At 39.4% G+C, this 18,589-nt stretch overlaps 1 protein-coding gene across 9 annotated transcripts in view; it reads right to left on the minus strand.

The window, feature by feature from the left end:
- GTF2I (general transcription factor IIi) overlaps window positions 1–18,589 on the minus strand; it is a 75,773-nt gene that overhangs the window by 40,819 nt on the left and 16,365 nt on the right. For all 9 annotated transcript variants that reach the window (XR_006286228.1, XR_006286230.1, XR_006286229.1 and 6 more), the window contains exons 3-9: window positions 18,240–18,378; window positions 9,936–10,070; window positions 9,049–9,232; window positions 8,802–8,830; window positions 6,570–6,624; window positions 5,735–5,778; window positions 4,464–4,541 (exon numbers count right to left, since the gene is read on the minus strand). Coding sequence is in view for 6 of the 9 variants with exons in the window: in XM_043530831.1 (XP_043386766.1) it covers window positions 4,464–4,541; window positions 5,735–5,778; window positions 6,570–6,624; window positions 8,802–8,830; window positions 9,049–9,232; window positions 9,936–10,070; window positions 18,240–18,378 (664 nt within the window). In the remaining 3 variants the exon portion in view is untranslated. The remainder of the gene's footprint in view (window positions 1–4,463; window positions 4,542–5,734; window positions 5,779–6,569; window positions 6,625–8,801; window positions 8,831–9,048; window positions 9,233–9,935; window positions 10,071–18,239; window positions 18,379–18,589) is intronic.

An 18,589-nucleotide genomic window follows, 5' to 3' on the forward strand; every position in this document is an offset into this window, starting at 1 on the left:
TGCAGGTGAACGAGCTTCTGATAGTGTGACTGATGTGATTAGTCCCTATGATGGTGTCCCCTGAATAGATATGTGGACATAGTTGGCAACGGGCTTTGTTGCAAGGATAAGTTCCTGGGTTAGTGGTTCTGTTGTGTGGTGTGTGGTTGCTGGTGAGTATTTGCTTCAGGTTGCGGGGCTGTCTGTAAGCAAGGACTGGCCTGTCTCCGGAGATCTGTGAGAGTGATGGGTCGTCCTTCAGGATAGGTTGTAGATCCTTGATGATGCGTTGGAGAGGTTTTAGTTGGGGGCTGAAGGTGATGGCTAGTGACGTTCTGTTATTTTCTTTGTTGGGCCTGTCCTGTAGTAGGTGACTTCTGGGTACTCTTCTGGCTCTGTCAACCTGTTTCTTCACTTCAGCAGGTGGGTAACTGTAGTTGTAAGAATGCTTGAAAGAGATCTTGTAGGTGTTTGTCTCTGTCTGAGGAGTTGGAGCAAATGCGGTTGTATCGTAGAGCTTGGCTGTAGACAATGGATCGTGTGGTGTGGTCTGGGTGAAAGCTGGCAAAGCCTCCAACCCCTTTTCACCCCCCTGAGCGCTGCAAGTTTCAGCACTGTAAGTGGCAGTGTAGACAAGCTCATAGAGGGATCATTTTGTGAAAAGCTTCAATACAGAAATAAACGCCCCTCCGACCCACACTGGAACCCATACAGGGTATTAAACAACTACAATTCATACTCAAGGGGACCCCATCCTGAAAGAAATCTTTCCTGAACCCCCTCTTCTGGGCTTTAAATAACTTCTGAACCTCTCCAAGCTTATCAGAAGCAAGCTCCCCAGACCCAGGACACACCAACTCCAAGTGGCATCAGACCCTGCCAGAACAACAGATGCAAAACCTGTAGACATAGCTCCACTGATAGAATGATCAAACCCAACCCCCCCTCCCACACACACACACCTTTCAAGATCTAGAAGTACTACAATGCCTATCACAAGGTGTGGTGTACTTCATCCAGTGCACTAAATGACCCAGTAGCAACTATGTGGGTGAAACTAGACAATCACTACACTCTCGAATGAACTCACACAGGACAATGATAAAAGACAAAACCACCACAACACTTGTGGGTGCAACAGTTTTCACAAAAAGAAAAGGACGACATGTGGCACCTTAGAGACTAACAAATTTAAGCATAAGCTGTAGTTCACGAAAGCTTATGCTCAAATACATTTGTTAGTCTTTAAGGTGCCACAAGTCCTCCTTTTCTTTCTGTGGATACAGACTAACACGGCTGCTACTCTGAAACTTTTCACAAAGTGATCACTCTATATCTGACCTCATCCTCAAAGGAAACCTGCAGAACACTTTCAAAACAAGCCTGGGAGCTTAAATTCATCTCTGCTAGACACTAGAAATCATGGACTGAATAGACAAACTGGATTACTGACTTAGTACAACAATCTATAACCCAACTACTCAACCCTATGCCCTCCCCCACTGTTTCCTCCCGCCCCCCCTTCTGCCTTCCTTTCCTCCCTATGATTGAAGGGGTGTTAACAGGCCACTTCATCTAAAATGGTCCCTTGACATGCATATTAACTACTTATGCTAAACCATCGTTTCCACTTGTATTTAGCTGACATTTCCCAGACTTGAAGAAGAGCTCTGTGAAAGCTCAAAAGCTTGACTCTCACCAACAGAAGACAGTCCAATAAAAAAATATCAGAGACACAAGGTGGGTAAGGTAATATCCTGGGATCAACATGGCTAAAACACTGTATACAACAGTGGAAGAACTTTTGATGAGTCACTTATGCTTTGAAATGGTCTGTATCCATTTATCTGCATTGTGCCAGTTAATTATATCTGATGGCCATTTAATTTCTATATTAAGTGTTTTGTAACAGTGTGGTTTGTTATTTTCCTTTCTATATGAATTCCTGCTTTTTCTATAATCGTTTTTAAGATGGATTCTATTAAATGCATTCCCAGTGACTGGGTCTTGTACCACTGAAGGTCAACTTGTTGCAAACTGGATTTACAATTTTTAGCAAGATAAAATGAGACTTCCTTCTCACATTCTGGATGATCTCCACTGGAGAAAAAATATCTGTAGTTAGAACTGGACATCTTTCTGTATTTTTACGGTGAGTGTAACCTTTTGAATTTATCAGTCTAAAGTCAAGAGGGTCATTCTTCTTCTAGCTTCAGTTGGATGTTTCCCCATTTTAGCTGCCTCATTTCATCATTCCCTCGAATTCCAAAACACATTATATTATTCAGCCACTTTGTGTTTTGAAGGGAATTGGCACTGTGTGATCCAAGCTGATTTGTCAAGTATAACTGGTTTACAAGCTCATTGGTCACTTTGTCAGATGCATTTTGTTTGCAGCCTTTTCCTATTGTTTTCAGTTCTCTTTGTTTTAATTTCAAAGCATCTCTGGTATCTTCGAAGACTGCATTAGTTAGGCTGGTGGGATAACTGGCTTGTTTGAAGTAACCTTCAGTACTTTGGAATACTGATTGCAGAGTGAGGAATTCATAGTCAGTTATTTTTATGTAAAAACAAACTTTTCCATCACTTACTTTTCACCAGACAAACAATATTGCTGAAGATATACACAAACCTTTAGGGTGCAAGGTTTTTTTGCTCTGTTTGGGCAGTTGCTTTAGTTCTTTTGCTTAGTTCCTAGCAGAGAGTTACTCAATATATGGTTTTTCCCTAACTCATGCAAACACACTGCATCACTATGTGTTGTTATGTATGCAAGGAGACTGGGGTAGTTGTGAAGTCTGTTTCAATACTGATTGTTAAAAATATAATCAGATTACATTTTATACTAAGGTCTAAATTTCCCTCCCGAGATGCAGGCATACATCTCCCAGTGAAGCCAATGAGAGTTGTACATCATACAAAGGGCACAATTTGGTTCTAAAAAATAACGACTGATTACTTTTGTCAAAATCTGGATCTGATTCTTGTTTGCTTTATAGCAGCACCTAGAGTCCTTGGCTGCATTGTGCTGGGCACTGTATAAACATATCAAAGGCAGTCCCTACTCCATAGATTTTACATCTAAATTCTGAGCATGAGCAGTAATATCATGGTTCCCAGGCTGAGACTAATATGCAAGATTTAAGCCCCATAGGCACAAGCTGGACAAAGCTGTAAACAGCTAAAAAAGATCCTTAAATTTATATGTAGGTCGAAATATCCTGAATAATTTTTTTCTTCCCATCAAAAAATAGCCTCCTTTTCCAAAATTTGAAAAGTTTTAGCAAAAACTTTGATATATTTGAAGTTTTCTCTTTTTCAAAAATCCAACAGAAACCTTAACACAAATATTCTTGCATGACTTTGTTCCGCAAAATGTTTAGTTTTTTTTAATCAGTAAAATGTCAATAAACATTGATTTCACACCCAAAGCAATGAAAAAATATTTCCATCAATGATACTCAAAGTTTACAGACAGGCAAAGAAAGAAAAATACTGCTTGAGAACTTGAGTTTGATTTAAGATTATTTACCTATATATTTTGACATATGATACTGATAATTTGTGTTTTATTGGTTATGAAGCTTTAACTTTTTGAATCTCAATATCTACCGTCATTAAGTAATTACTGTCTGAGCCCCCATAATCTCCCACAACTGAAAATTTTAATCTTTCACACTAACTTTTACCGAAATGGGAAAAAAAAGAAATATTACCTCACCCACCTTGTCTCTCTAATATCCTGTGATGGACACAGCTATAACACTGCATACATCAATATTATAGGTTAAAATTATAAAAAATAAAAATTGAATTCTACCAGGCCTAAAAATGTTTTTTGTTTGTTGGGGGTTTTTTAATTTGTTTTTGTTCTTGCCAATCCTGATTGGTCAGCTGCTTCACATGGTGGATTTTTTTCACAAATCAGAAAAATGTAAAAAATAATTTGAAAATTCGGAAAACAAAATCAAAATTGGATCACTACAAACAGCAATCAATGAAAAATGCTGTCAGATTTACTGACATTTTTGCAATTAAAAAAATTTAACCAGTTTTAGGCAATTAAATTTTTATGGTAGATGAAGCTTTAAGCCAGACAGCCTCTAGCACACTGCGTGGTAAAAAGGTGACAAAAAGTTGTCACTGAGGTTACATTTGCAAGCCTGTCACCAAAGCAAAACATATTCTAGCGTTCTTCCACAATTCTACCAGCTCAATGTAGTTATTTAATACTAGCTTACTTTCAGTGATCTATAATGTCATTTACCTGCCAGGGGGTGGGGGGATTCTGTTGCAGTAGCTGTATGCCTATTTGCTTCATTGAGAGCTACTTAAATGGCTACAAGCATGGAGGTTTTGTATTAGAACAAATAAGTCTAGTTTAGCTACGCAACTACAGTGTGTCTAAAGACAGGAAAAAAACAGCAGTTGTCACACTTAGATATACCATCTTATGAGACAAAATATATGCAAGCTAATATTACCTGGAATATTATACTGATAGTAGTCAGGATCCTCTGATTCCTCTTTTACTGTTACTGTTGCCATCTCTAGTGAAATTCCTGCAGAAGCAACGGAAAAGTCACCCAGTCACATACGCAGACACATGATAAAGGGATTCAAAACCAAAATTCTGGCTTGTCTTTATTGCACAAAGAGGAGCAACCAGTTTGAAGTAATGTAATAAGTTACTATTTTTAAAAAATGGCATAGTGGGGTTCCAGGTTTCTTTCATCTCAATACCTTCCCTATCAAATAAGCTCAATTTACCCTATTTTTTTTTCTGACCTGCTAGCCCTGCAAACTCAACCTTGGATCCAAAAAGTCAGGCTGAGCTCTTCCCTTCTTGTACACAATCACCAATCATAAAAGTTTTGCATTCCCCTCCTACGCACATGGCACTTCTAAACTAATTTTTGCTCACTTATGTTTATACAAACTGAATTCAGTTGAAATCTAGAGATTTCTGGAACTGAATCATTTTGCTGTGTGCAGCAGCACTGTAGGGCCTTGAACTGGTTTACATTCTGCTAAGCAATGATCTCAGCAGGTCACCAAATTGGTTCCGAAATGTTTTCAAAACATTTTGACTAGAGGAAGATTACCACCCCAAGAGTCTGCAGAATAGCATTAATAATGCTGCAAATGTTCCAGCAACATTTGCAGCAAACATTTGACTCCTCTTCTTCATTTCAGTCTCTCTGACACATTACTTTATAAAAACAAGAATGCAAACTAACTCTTTGTATGTATTAAGTGAGCTAAAAATCATTTATCTATACAGCACCTGTGAATTTACACTATCTAGGATAAACATGAAGGGATATTAAGCCCATATGTTAGGACTGAATAGTATAGCTGACAGGGCTAGTTAATTCTTCCCTCTACCCAAAGGATGTAGAAAACTAAAGAAAAATGGGAGGAATAGATCACAACTTCTTCCCCATCTACCTACAATCTTATGACATTGTCATTAGTACAATTTTATTAGACGGCCTATAAAATTTTATAAAACATCATTTCTCAGTCCTCAAAATGGATACTTTTGACCGACTAAATCCTATATTACTTAGCCATTAGTAGGCTATAGTTTGGTTAGATGAAGGAAGGGGTTTGTTAATATATTTATTGCAGTCAATTGCTGCTGTTCTCATGCTTTTCTGTTTGCACTCTCTACCGCTATCTAAACGCAACCACTTGAAATTAAGGCTGCTTGCTCAGAATGTTTTGCAAAGAAGTGCAAACAGTTACATACCAGAATCCTCATTTGGTTCTGTTTTTACTTGGACAGGAGGCCCACTAAAGGAAAAAAAACAAAAAATTAAAAAAGAAGAAACAACAACACGCTTATGGAAGTTTCTGAAGTGCTTGTATTATCGAATAACTTGGAAGTGATATAAAGAAGTTAAGAGAAAAAATTCACAGTGCCACATAGTAGCTATTCTGGAGTATTTTATGTGGCTTTCAATATCATTCATTCCCTACCCAACTTCTTTAAGACATATTTAGTATTACAGAACTGCACTATTTTTCGTAAGATTTCATTTAGAAGCACATATTCCATTAAAATTTGCATTTTGCAACACACATTTTACATTCATGAATTTCCAACTTGTTCCAGACACTGCCAAATGGTAAAATTGTATGACATTCAATAGAAGAGACAGTGTTAAGGAATAAGCTTGATGGACATAATTGTGACATACTGCTGCACGAGACAAACTCATTACTGAATGGTAACATATTAATTATGTTATTATATACCACTCATGTAGACTGAAATGAAACTGATATCCATTGAGTTCTGAAGAACTTATACATATACACATAGCCAAGAGTAAGAGGAAGTTTAACCACATGCCATTTTTGATCTTAGGTAAGCAAAGGTTATTCAGACAGAAAAAAAAAAAATTTATCCATATAAATGCCATATAAAAATACATACTAGACACTGAAAACCATAAAAGTTTATGGAGTGTTCTAATTTTCTCTCTCTTTTTTAAGGTGCTATATTTATCAGAGACAGAAAAAAGGTCACAACTGTTTATATATATATATATAGTTCCAATAGGAAAAAAAAGACATTTTACCTTCCACTCGGTGGTGTAACCGTGCGTGTAGAATCTGTAACAGTCACATGAGCTCCTGAAAATGAAGATACAATTTATAGTTTTCTTATAAGCCATTTACATTATATACAAGTTTAAAATGCCACAAAGATAAATTAATACTGTTTTGCTAGACACGATTTAATTTCAGTTTCACAAATTAGAGAGCTTGTGCTTTTATAAGAGATTCGTTGTTGTTACTGTTTATAGCAGGGGTGGGCAAACTTTTTGGCCTGAGGGCCACTGGGTATGGAAACTGTATGGTGGGCCATGAATGCTCATGAAATTGCGGTTGGGGGTGCGGATTCTGGGGTAGGGCCGAAAAGAGAAGTTCAGGGTATGGGAGGGGGCTCTAGGCTGGGACAGCGGGGGAGGTGTGGGATGGGGGTGGTGGGCTCTGGCTAGAGGTGCAGGCTTTGGAGTGGGGCTGGGGATGAGGGATTTGGGATGCAGGAGAATGATCCGGGCTGGGACAGAGGGATTTGGAGGGTGGGAGGAGGATCAGGGCTGGGACAGAACCCCCTGGGGCATGGGCTCTGGCTGGGGATGCGGGCTCTGGGATGGGGCCAGAAATGAGGAGTTCAGGGGGGCTCCAGGCTGGGGTAGAGGGTTGGGGTGCGGAGGGGGAGGGAGAGAGGGGATGAGGGCTCGGGCTGGAGGTGCGGGTTTTGGAGTGGGGTTGGGGATGAGGGATTTGGGGTGCAGGAGGGTGATCTGGGCTGGGATCAAGGGGTTCAGAGGGCGGGAGGGGAATCAGGGCTGGGGCAGGGGCTCAGGCGGTGCTTACCTCAAGCAGCTCCCCGAAGCAGCGGCATGTCCCCACTCTGGCTCCTATGCCGAGGCGCAGCCAGGCAGGTCTGCGCGCTGCCCAGTCTGCAGGTACCGCTCCTGCAGCTCCCACTGGCCACTGTTCCTGGCCATTGGGAGCTGTGGGGGCAGTGGCGCTGGGTGGGGGGGCGCAGCACGCGGAGCCCTGGCTGCCCCTAAACGTAGGAGCTGGAGGGGGGACATGCTGCTGACTCCAGGAGCCGCGACATGCGTGCGTGGAGCAGCCCCCGAACCCGCTCCTGAGCAGGAGCTCGAGGGCCGGATGTGGCCCGCGGCCGTAGTTTGCCTACCCCTGGTTTATAGCCTAAAAAGCAACACTAATACAATATTACTTTAGAATGTCTTATTAAATGTAAACATTTTATCTATCCCCATCATCATTGTTACTGGAAGTCATAACAACAAAGCTAAATTGATGCTATGTCTCAACATTATTAAACTATCCAGTCTGTTTTGGCAATCTTGCTACCGTTTCTATATTGCGGTTAGGTGCATAAATATTATTGGAATAGGAATTATGGACGTTTCTACATAGTTCTTAAGCATACTGAATCTTACCTTTACATCATTTTGTTCATTAATGGAATCTTTGCCATTTCTATTACATCAAGATCTTACATGTCTAAAGGTGCGTCTACACTGCCCTGCAAATCAGACTTTGTGTGGAGCAGGACATTGTTTTCAAAAGTGAAATTTATTCCTAATGGAGAACCTAAGCAATGCCCTCTGCAAGATGGAAGCCCTGTGGTAGCCCTTCACAGTGGGGAGCAGCAAACATGGGGCTCTGTATTGGCTTTAAATACGCTGGCATGAAATTCTTGCTCCTAACAAGTCAGCTGTTGCTTAAAGAAGTCCCTTCCCCAACACATGCAAACACACTTGCATTGATTCTTGGAATCGGTATATTCCATTATGTCCATAAAATACATGTCTACAGATGATGCATGGGCCTCCAATAAGCAATCAGAGAACCGTGGTCTAACTAAAGCACTGGGAGAGAGGAACTCATGAGTGTTAATCCCCGGTCTGACAGGACTCTCTATGGAGTTTTAGGCAAGTCACCTGGCCGTTCTGTAGATCAGTTTTTCCCTTCTCTATAATTGGGATAATACTTGATTTACGGTAAGACGAGTACTGTAGGAGGATTGAACGTATTGGAATGAATTTTCTCCCCAGTCAGTGGTTCTCGGTAGAAGGCACAAAGGAAAACAGAATGGTTCCATAACCGAGTGAATAAGTCAAACCACAATCTAGGCATTTCTGCCAAACAGAATACTTATAGATGTGTTTATAGGTGCCCTAACTCCCACAAAGAATTGAAGATAAAAATATATATTCTAATGATAATTTTCACGTTTTGTTTACTGCAAACAACTTGATACTTACCTAGGTGTTTCTTTGGCTCTAGGAAAGGCCTGCATTAACACAAAGCAAGAAAAATCTCTTACCTAAAAAGTAATATCATTACCCATTTGGTAGTAAGACATTTAAATACAAACACTGAATTCTTCATGTAACAGACAGTATATGCGCATAATTTTTAAAAACTGTAGAATTTAAGATACCCACAGAAAAATATCAATTAGCTGTTCTGATTTAAATGGACAAACCCATCAAAGGGAAAGAATGTAACCTTTTGATCACAAATGAGATCCCTGATTTGTTTTCCAAAATCCATTTCAGTGTTGTCACATCATAATTTGCAGGATGTTTAAATGCAAGTCCTTCAGGAAGGCCCTGCACCACCACTGCAGACTGGTCCCTTTGAATCTTGTCATATGGCACAGGGACTACCGTGGACTTCCCTAAAGCTTTACCTGTAAAATAAATTGTTGGGAAACAAAAAATACGTAAGATTAAATACAACAAATTAGGCTTTCATATTTTTGCCTTTCTTCTTCCAAGTCCTAAGTTTCTCCCCATGTCTCTGAACCATGTTCTTCCCTGTTGTACATTCCCACCCTATGGTCTGCTATTTCTGTTACCATTCTTCTCAAGGGGGAATGCAGCATGAGGCTTCCTTCAAAGCCACTTCCTAATTGACCAAAGAAGATCTTCACTGAGTAACATGATGCAATGTCTCCTTAGCTAAAAGATGGAAACCATAATACTTCCTCTTCCTCTGGAGAGGAACATGCTTCCCCTACAACACTCCAAGACCTTGATTGCTTTGGGGATAGGGTAAAACAGGACTCAGACATGGATCAGAAATTAAGCACAAGCTGCATAGTTGACAGTGCAGAGAATTACCATTAGGTTACATATTTCGTTCTTGCTTAAAAGAAAGCTGCTCCATGGAACATTCAGAATGTTCATGTGCAGTGAAACACGTATAAGACAGCAAACTCTTTGGAGTTTAAATACACTTTAGAACTACTGAAAAATTAAGCTCATGACCTCAGCAGTAGTCTAGACTGAAGGCAGAAACTATAAGCCACTCTCCATCCTATTTTAATGATGGTTTAGTTGTCCCAGGAAGAGTGTTATTTCAGATTTTTAAAAGTTAGTTTAAGCGCTTACCATAACAAAAGCAGAAGAAATCCTCTACAGACTTTCGGAGAGCTTCCATTTCTACAATATCCACTGTCAGCCTGTTTACAAGTGATGTCGTCTTTGTCTTCTGTAGTTCAGCAGCCTTTTCCTCTTCAGAAACACCTGCAAATTATTTGGTAACAATCAGAACACAAATCCCAATCCCAATCCCAAATCCCTTAAAAACTCATCTGTTGCCCATCTGGAAGAAAGCGATTAATATGACAGAACAAGAACAGTACATATGCCTTAAAAGCAAATCTGTTCCTATGCTGATTAACAGGTGGGCCATAGGTGTTTATGCCAGCATTATTATATTATATTCATGAAGGTCATAAATATCATCAACATTAGAACAAACTGCAAAGATGATGATGAACTAAGAGACATCTAAGCTGGTTGTTTTTGCATAAAGAGGTAAAAAACACGGAAGAACAGTTTAACAGAAAGGCAGTGCAATACTACCAAGTAAAAAAAAGATTCTGAAGCAGCCATGAAGGAACTTAAAATGCCTATATCTGAGGATCATGTCAGCCGTCAGGTTTTAGTTCTGACGTCTTATTTGGTAGTTACATTAAACCTTGTTCTGTTTATGTTGTATAATGCTTAACTGATTCTTTCTGAAGGAAGGGATATGGCTCTCTCAGTACAACGGCTTATATGCAGTGCAGCTCTTTCATCTTTTCAAGAGACTTGTTAAATTAAGCATGTGTCTGCTATTGCTGAACGGGAAGGAGTACTGTCAAGCTGTTAGCGCATGGAACTGAAAATAACCAGATCTAAACTGTATTCATTGTCCTATTCTCTGAGCAAAAACAAAATAAAAAATACCATCCACCACCCACATGAGGTGTGATGGATGTTAACTCCCTCAACCATATATGATGGATAGGAGAGAGTTACATTTCAGACTGCAGTTTTGTGTTCTAATTACATCATTCATGTATTCCAAACATTTACTAAGATCCTTCAGCAAAAAGAAAGAAATTAAAATTTAGTCTTTCTAATTTTTGAAAGAAAAAAATATCAGAATGCCTACACAAAGTTGGGCATCAAGAATAGGCTGTGGATCTAAGTTCCCTCTAAACTGCATGGCCACGTGGCTGTGCAGCTGCCTATTAAACCCTGCGCAGGGGCTCAGGGCTGCGGCGAGGAGAGATGCGTCTCTCGAAGCCCCAGACCTGCCGCAGCAGGGAGAGGCACCTCTCCCCACCGGCCCCAGCACAGACCTGCCCTGGACATGCTGTAGACGGGGGAGAGGTGCCCGTCCTGGCCCCAACCCAGCCCCAGCACAGGGGCCGGGGAAGAGGTGCATCTCCCTGCCCCAGCCGAGGTGCTCTGCGGGGATAGAGAGCTAGGAGGGTGGATGCGTCTCACATAACAAAATTCATTCCACACGTGTGGGAAAAGTTAGAGGGAATACTGTTGTGGATTGATCAGGAATAGGTGGTGTATATTTAATAAAAATCTACAAGTAATCTACATAAAATTCTACATATTTAACTATACATATCACCTCTACCCTCCAAGTCACTTGCTTTCTTCATGTCTTTGAAAATCTCCAAAGGGCACTGAAGTGTCCAGCTCCCACTCAGAGTACGGGAGTTGAACACTTAAATCACCTGGAACTGTTTCTTCCTGTGTAGAGACAATACCGAGCACATTCTATGTGCTACTACAAATAAGAAAAGGGGACTAATACTTACCTACCTCAGTGAAGTTCTGTGGAGATTAAATTAATGACTGTTTCTAATGTGTGCTCCTAGATTCTTGGACCAAAAGGTACTATAGAAGTTCAAAGTATTGTTAGCTGCACCACTGATTTTTTTCAGATGAAAAACTATTCTATTGAAAAAGAAACAGTAGCTTATTTGTTAATAGTGTGCTTAGCATTTTATTACAAAAATCAAAATCAAAACAAAACCCAGAAGATTACATTGTCCCTGCCTCATTAAGCTATAATCTAAATAGGGATAATGCAAATATAAACTTCCCTTGTCAACCAAATGAAGATATTGTTGTGTGATTTCATTAGAGTGTTTAATAGCACTTTGCAGTTACTTGAGACAAGCAATGGTAGGCTTAATAAAAGACAATCAATTATGAAGAGAGTTGTTACATTCCGCTATGAATGTGCATTATACTTATTGTAGAAATCAGTTATTGCCATGGGTTGTCTTATGACAAAAAACAAAACAAAACATGAATGGCTAGCACTGATTAGCCAGAAATTTGAACCCAAGTTGATAGCACTGAACCTCGGTTATCATTTTTTAGGTTGCTTTATTTGGTATACTAGAATGGAAGAGTTCTGAGCTAGTATAAGAACAATGTACCACTGATCATATTGATCTAAAAGGAACATTTTTCTAATAGAATGTACTATTTTAGAGTGTTCTGACTTTCAAAAAGATATTTTCCTTTTTTTTAAAAAAGTTTTGTAAGGGTTCTTCTGCTATCCTAATTTTGTTCAGGAGGGTCTTCTGAGCATACCCGAGACAACCAACCACCACCAGGTTCAGGTCCACTATTCTTTCTTTTCTCTCTGCACGCACACTTGCCTGCTCAGCACCATCTTCACTGCTGTTACTACCAATAAAGCTTGAAGATGAGTGTATTTACAGTAGCTTTCTGCCTGCTACCTCTATAACAGTACATGAGTGTGAAATTAGCCCAAAGTCTGGAAAAGGAAGTGCAAAGAACCAATAGCACCAGTTTGGAATGGACTGTGCAGAAAGTACTGTCAAATGGAGGAAGTAAATAAAAGTGATGGGAATCAAAATCCTCCAATTTCTTTCATTTAAGGTATTCCTAGGTGCTGCTTGTAACAAGAGCAGATAAAAACTTCAGCTGCCACTGTGATTTTCAAGTTGACTCTGTCCCTTTAATCATCTTGCATTCTTGCTGTACAGATGAGAGTCAATGTCTGCATCCTATGTTCTGCACACAGTCAAGATACCTGTGGTGAACTACAGTTATCTAGTATTTTATTTGTTTATTTGCAGGTGTTCTTCAATGTGTTGTGTTAACTTGATAAGTGGGTTTACAGTTAAAATTAGCTTCTGAGTGACATAAAAGAATGCCAGTAAGTTATAGAATGGTATGTCACTATTTGCACTAGTCATATACGCACAGAAAGTAACTCCAGTAAAAGCTGTTTTAACTGGCATGTTGGGAGAATCGGGGGCGCCGGTAAGTGAAAAATGCTGGTTAACTAAGAGGGACAGAGTTTGGGTGCAGAAGGGGATGTGGGGCACAGGCTCTGGGCGCAAGCCCCCTCCTTCACCCAAACTTCCTCCCAGAGCTTGTGCTCCACATCCCCTTCCCACGCCCCAACCCCCTGCCAGCCCCACACCAATGGGACTATAAACTGGAATTTCAATGAAGATCAGAAATGCCGTGTATAAAGCTTTCTGATTGGTGAAGTGACGGATAAAGCAGCTTTTACTGTACAAAGAATGTCCTTTAAATATACAGTAAGGAAATCAAAATTGATCAATAGGTATTACAACTAAAACCTCTACCCATTAAAATAAAGTGCTTTACACTGAAAAGTTTCTAAATAGCTTTACATACATGACGGGAGCCATTCCATACTCTTGATTTCAAACTTGAGACTTTTACTCTACATCTGAATCCCAAAATCCTGATATACTATAATATCCTATTACATTCGATGAGAACTTTGAGTGAGCAAGCTAAGACTGGACTGGTGCCTTAGTATAAAAGTATCTGGCATGAAACTAATCCTTAAGCTTTTCTCTTATGCTCCGCTGGTATTCTGACATTATGAATAAGTTCCTGGTTCAGTGGCTATCTTTGTAAAATTCAATGCATCTGCTAATGGTGAAATAATGTATATTCAAAGACCACCACAAGTTTAGCACTGTCCTTACTATTCCAGATGGTTTACAAGAAATAATAAGAAAAATATGCTATTCGAATGTGGTAGTGGTAGTCATATTAGCTAGAAGGGAGGAATCAGGTGTTGTTACACTTCATTTACATAGTTGTTAGCAGGTGCAACTAAAGTAGCATGAAGAGGTAATGGGGTTAATCTAGTCCAGGGATCAGCAACCTTTGGCATGCAGCCCACCAGGGAAAGCCCCTGGTGGGCCAGGCCGGTTTGTTTACCTGCAATTTAAACTTGTTTCCATCACCAGAGCCCCACTAAATTACACCCATTACTAATAGTCAAAAATGAGTCTCAGATCCTGAGCCCTGCTAGTTATCAGACACTGCCTATATTTACAAAACATGCAAAAAGGGACCAAAAAAAAAAAAAAAAAAAAGAGTGAAGCAGTGGAAACAAAGGAAAAAAAACACTGGCTCTACAACATAACAGGGAAGAAGAGCAAGCAAATCTGACATGAAAAGAAACGCAGAAATACTTAACAGCCATGATGATTTAGTCCACACATACTTTAAAAAAAGAAAACTAATTGTCCGACAGACATGTAAAAGCAAATCAGGAATCAATATTCTCAACATACAGAACACAACTGGCTTAAAAAGTGACCTGCAAATGATTATTTTTAAACACTGAGCTTGTGCCTTTTCTGTTCTTTTATGATTAAAAATATGGCTTCCAAGAGATTTTTATTTCCACTGCCCCCACCCCCTTTTTTTTTTAAACCTGAGAAATGGCAGGATCAATTCTGGCCTTCCCTGGTTTTTCTAGAGGACCTACTAATGTCTCAAAGTATGCTTTTTGCACGTTCACATCTTAACTGAAAGGGAAAGGTGTGGGTGAGGGGAGAAGGCCTCCCTGGTTTTGAGTTTCATATTAGGACAACTGTTATAAACCCTAGTTACAAGAACAGTTCAAGCTGTCAAGGGAGGTGGTGGAATCAGCATCACTGGGGACAGTTAAAGCTAGAACAAACATTAATTTATTAAGAATAATTAAGTCAACCTTGACACAGAGTACTAGATATGAGTTATTTGACCTTTTCTCAGTCTTGCTTCTCCCCCCCACCCCAAAAAATAAAATAAATAAATCCCTTCTTCTGGTCTGTTTTACATCCCTTCTAAACCAAAATGATTCCACGAAGAAATATCTATTAGGTTTGAAAAAGTTTCATCCAACGAAGCACTGCAATTTTAACATTCTTGACACCAAAGGTTTATTGTTTGTACAAATACCACTGTGGGAAACTAGAAGCACTGAACAACTAGCAATATATTGCCAAGCAAACAAAAAGAGTAAAGAGTCTCGTTTACATCTGGTAACTTATGTAAGAATTCCACAGTGCCTCAATCTTGGGTATCGTGACTCGTTTACAGACTAGGCCGCCATCAAGCAGAAAGAAAAATCCCAAAACTGTTATCCAAAGGTAACAGCATTTATGGTACCAGATGGCAGGTGGATTTAATGAGGTCAGCACCAAATAAAAACCAGACACCCCAAACAACAAAAATCCCCACTAAATAAAAGAGGGCCAATTTCCCACAAATACAGGTTGTAACACAGATTAGGAATACTAACTTCATGAAAAGTTAGCACATCTCCTTTAAAATAAGACAACTGTTTAAAATAAAAAATCACTGAAATCTAGTATGGGAGCAGAACGCTTGGTCCTTAGGTTGGCAAAGACTGATCACATCTAAATCATGAAGCATTTGGGGAAGGATACTGGTAACACCACTGTACTGGTTGATCCTTTCTACTTAACACAATCCTCCCTTGGTTTAGTGTAGTAGACAAGAACACTTTACAAGTATGAATACCCTGTAAACTGGAGTGAAACAAAGGAAGGATCTGGATAAACTGGACATCAAAATACTGTGCTTCCATAAAAAAACCTATGTTTACACTATGTACAATCCAATGCAAGGGTGGTATGCTACGAGTCTCTTGAGTGCAAAGCCTTATGAGAAGATGGTCTTGTGATTAAAGCATGGTTTGGGACACAAGATCAGAGTCCATTTCCCAGCTCTTCCACTGACTTTCTGCATGACCTTGGGCAAATCACAATCTTGCTGTGCCTGCTTGTCTCTCTCCCTTTGTCTGTTAGATGGTAAACTTTTCACGGTATGGCCTCTCTTTATATTTACGTCAATGGTTTTCAGCCTGGGATCAGTGGAGCTCTGGAGGTCCGGAGACTATGTCTAAGGGGTCCACAAAAGGTGACTATGAAAATAAACAGGTTTCAGAGTCGCAGCCGTGTTAGTCTGTATCCACAAAAAGAAAAGAAGGACTTGTGGCACCTTAGAGACTAACAAATTTATCTGAGCATAAGCTTTTGTGAGCTACAGCTCACTTCATCGGATGCAGTGAGCTGTAGCTCACAAAAGCTTATGCTCAAATAAATTTGTTAGTCTCTAAGGTGTCACAAGTCCTCCTTTTCTTTTTATGAAAATAAAGTTTTAGATTCCAGAAAAGGCATTCTGTTTTTCTTATCAAAAGTATGTGAATACCCCCACCTACAGGTCAAAACCTGGAAGTGTCGTCATTACCATAGAAGCCCACAGTTTAGCACCAAGCACACGCAAACATTTATAGTTAAATGCTGTTCAGTCCGTTTTTAATCTAAGACTTCTATGGTAGGGGTCTGCAGACCACAGGTTGAATTTCCAAAGGGGAGTGCACCTCCATTCAAAATCTTTTAGGGATCTGCAAATGAAAAAAGGTTGAAAACCACCGAACTATGTACAGCTCATAGCACAATAGGGCCTTCAAGTGCTACTACACTACACACAAAAATAGTAGCTTCATGTTGCCACAGGAAGTGGGTAGGAATAGAAATCCGGTGGAGAGTTAAGCCTCCTTGTGGCCTTGCTGCAACAGACACTGCCCATACTGGAGCAGGAAGTTTTATTCACAGAATTACGCGACTTAACCAACACAAGGAGCAATACTACTCTTTCATTCCACCTTGAGAACAGGGAAGTACAAACTGCAGCAGCCATTATCACTCAAAGGTGGAAAACTGAGATAATTAAAGAAGGATAGTCATAATGACAAAAGTCATGCATAATCCAACTCATTTGCCATCAAGTGTTTATCATACTTATTCTTAGTGTTTGACATTTACCAGAGCTATTTGTGTTTAAATAAGGACTTGGTTCAGTAACACCTCATCTACTATTTGATTCTTCAATGAAGTTATAATGCTGTATTTTGAACAGTAACTTCACTGCGGATCAAGCAGAATAATTACTTCTATAGCAGCTGTGTGTGTATATAATTCTGTATGACAGTTAAACAACTGAGAGTCCCGCCATGAATAAAGAATGGGTGCTGAGAGAATGAGCTTTGATTTAGAATTTTAAACAGCAGAAAAATACTGTTCAGGTATGTCCACTGTTTCTGTGATGGACTAAATAGGTCTGTTTGCAGTGTTGTTGTAGGTGTGTTAGTCTCAGGATATGAGAAACACAAGGTAGGCGAGGGAAATATGTCTGTCAGTCAAGCAATATTTAATAGTCGAAGGAGCCAGGGTGAAGGATGATTTTTAGTTTTTAACAAAAACTCCACTTAGCCAGGCAAAACTACATTCTTCAATGACCAATATGTAAGAACCATCAGAAACCATTTTTCTTGATGGGCAAACTGATTGTTGAAATACAAGCTCCAAGACAGGTCATTAAGCTTTTGAAAGACGGTCTGGCATATTCTAAGTGGGCCATCTCTTAGGCCTTGTCTACACACAAAAGTTGTACCATTTACCTAGACCAGTATAGTTTAGAAACAGATATAATTAAAGCAGGATAACCCCCAAGTATGGATGCACTCATACCATATAAACATGCTTCTGTCAGCATAGCTTAATGCTGTGCAATATAATTATGGCGCTACAAAAAGCTGTAGGCAAACCCTAAGGTTTTATTACCTATGTCAAAAGCTTCATGTATCCTATGAAAAGATATAAAGTCACCTGAGGAATTAAGGGACTGTCTTTTACAGTTGAAAGTAGTTGACTACCTAAGAGTCTGTCTTCTACACTAAGAAAAAAGATGCTTTTTAAAAACTGCGTTAGCAAACATGATATAAAACACCACTTTGCACCTTCAGTGTAGACAGAGTTTAACACATTTAGAATAACATTAGCTAGTCTTGTAGCATTACCTTTTGGTTGAGGTAAAAATATCACTGTGAACTAAACCGTGGATGTTGAATATCATGTTTGTGTAAAAAAAATGTTCTTAAACACTGATCTACATAATAACTCTGTCAATTATGGCAAGTCCAAGGCACTGAAACACTTGTTAGGTACAGAGTTCAGTGTACTACCACGTATAATTAAGTATTTGTGAAACACCTTTTTTTTTTTTTTTTTGGAAACTTACAGTATTTAACAAAATCCTTCTGAAAATCTTTCCTCGTATTGACAAAAGCTCTTCCCCTCTCAGTTCCAACTACAAACACATCTGTTTCGTACACAGCAATACAGGCGACTTCTGCCTTGGACTTGGCAAGTTCTTTACACTATAAAAGAAAAAAACAGAGCTGCTTTGAACTACAATACTTAAAAGTACAGTTAATACAATTTTACATGAAACCATGCAGAAAACAATTTATTTTCCAATGCTGCCATGGTATAGCTCTCAACGCTGTTGCAAATAACACAATGTCATCCATTAGAAATAGATAATTTATACTTCTATAGTGCCTTTCATCTGAGAATCTAAAAGCACTT

Source organism: Chelonia mydas, chromosome 17 (genome assembly GCF_015237465.2).
Source record: "Chelonia mydas isolate rCheMyd1 chromosome 17, rCheMyd1.pri.v2, whole genome shotgun sequence".
NCBI lineage: Eukaryota > Metazoa > Chordata > Testudines > Cheloniidae > Chelonia > Chelonia mydas.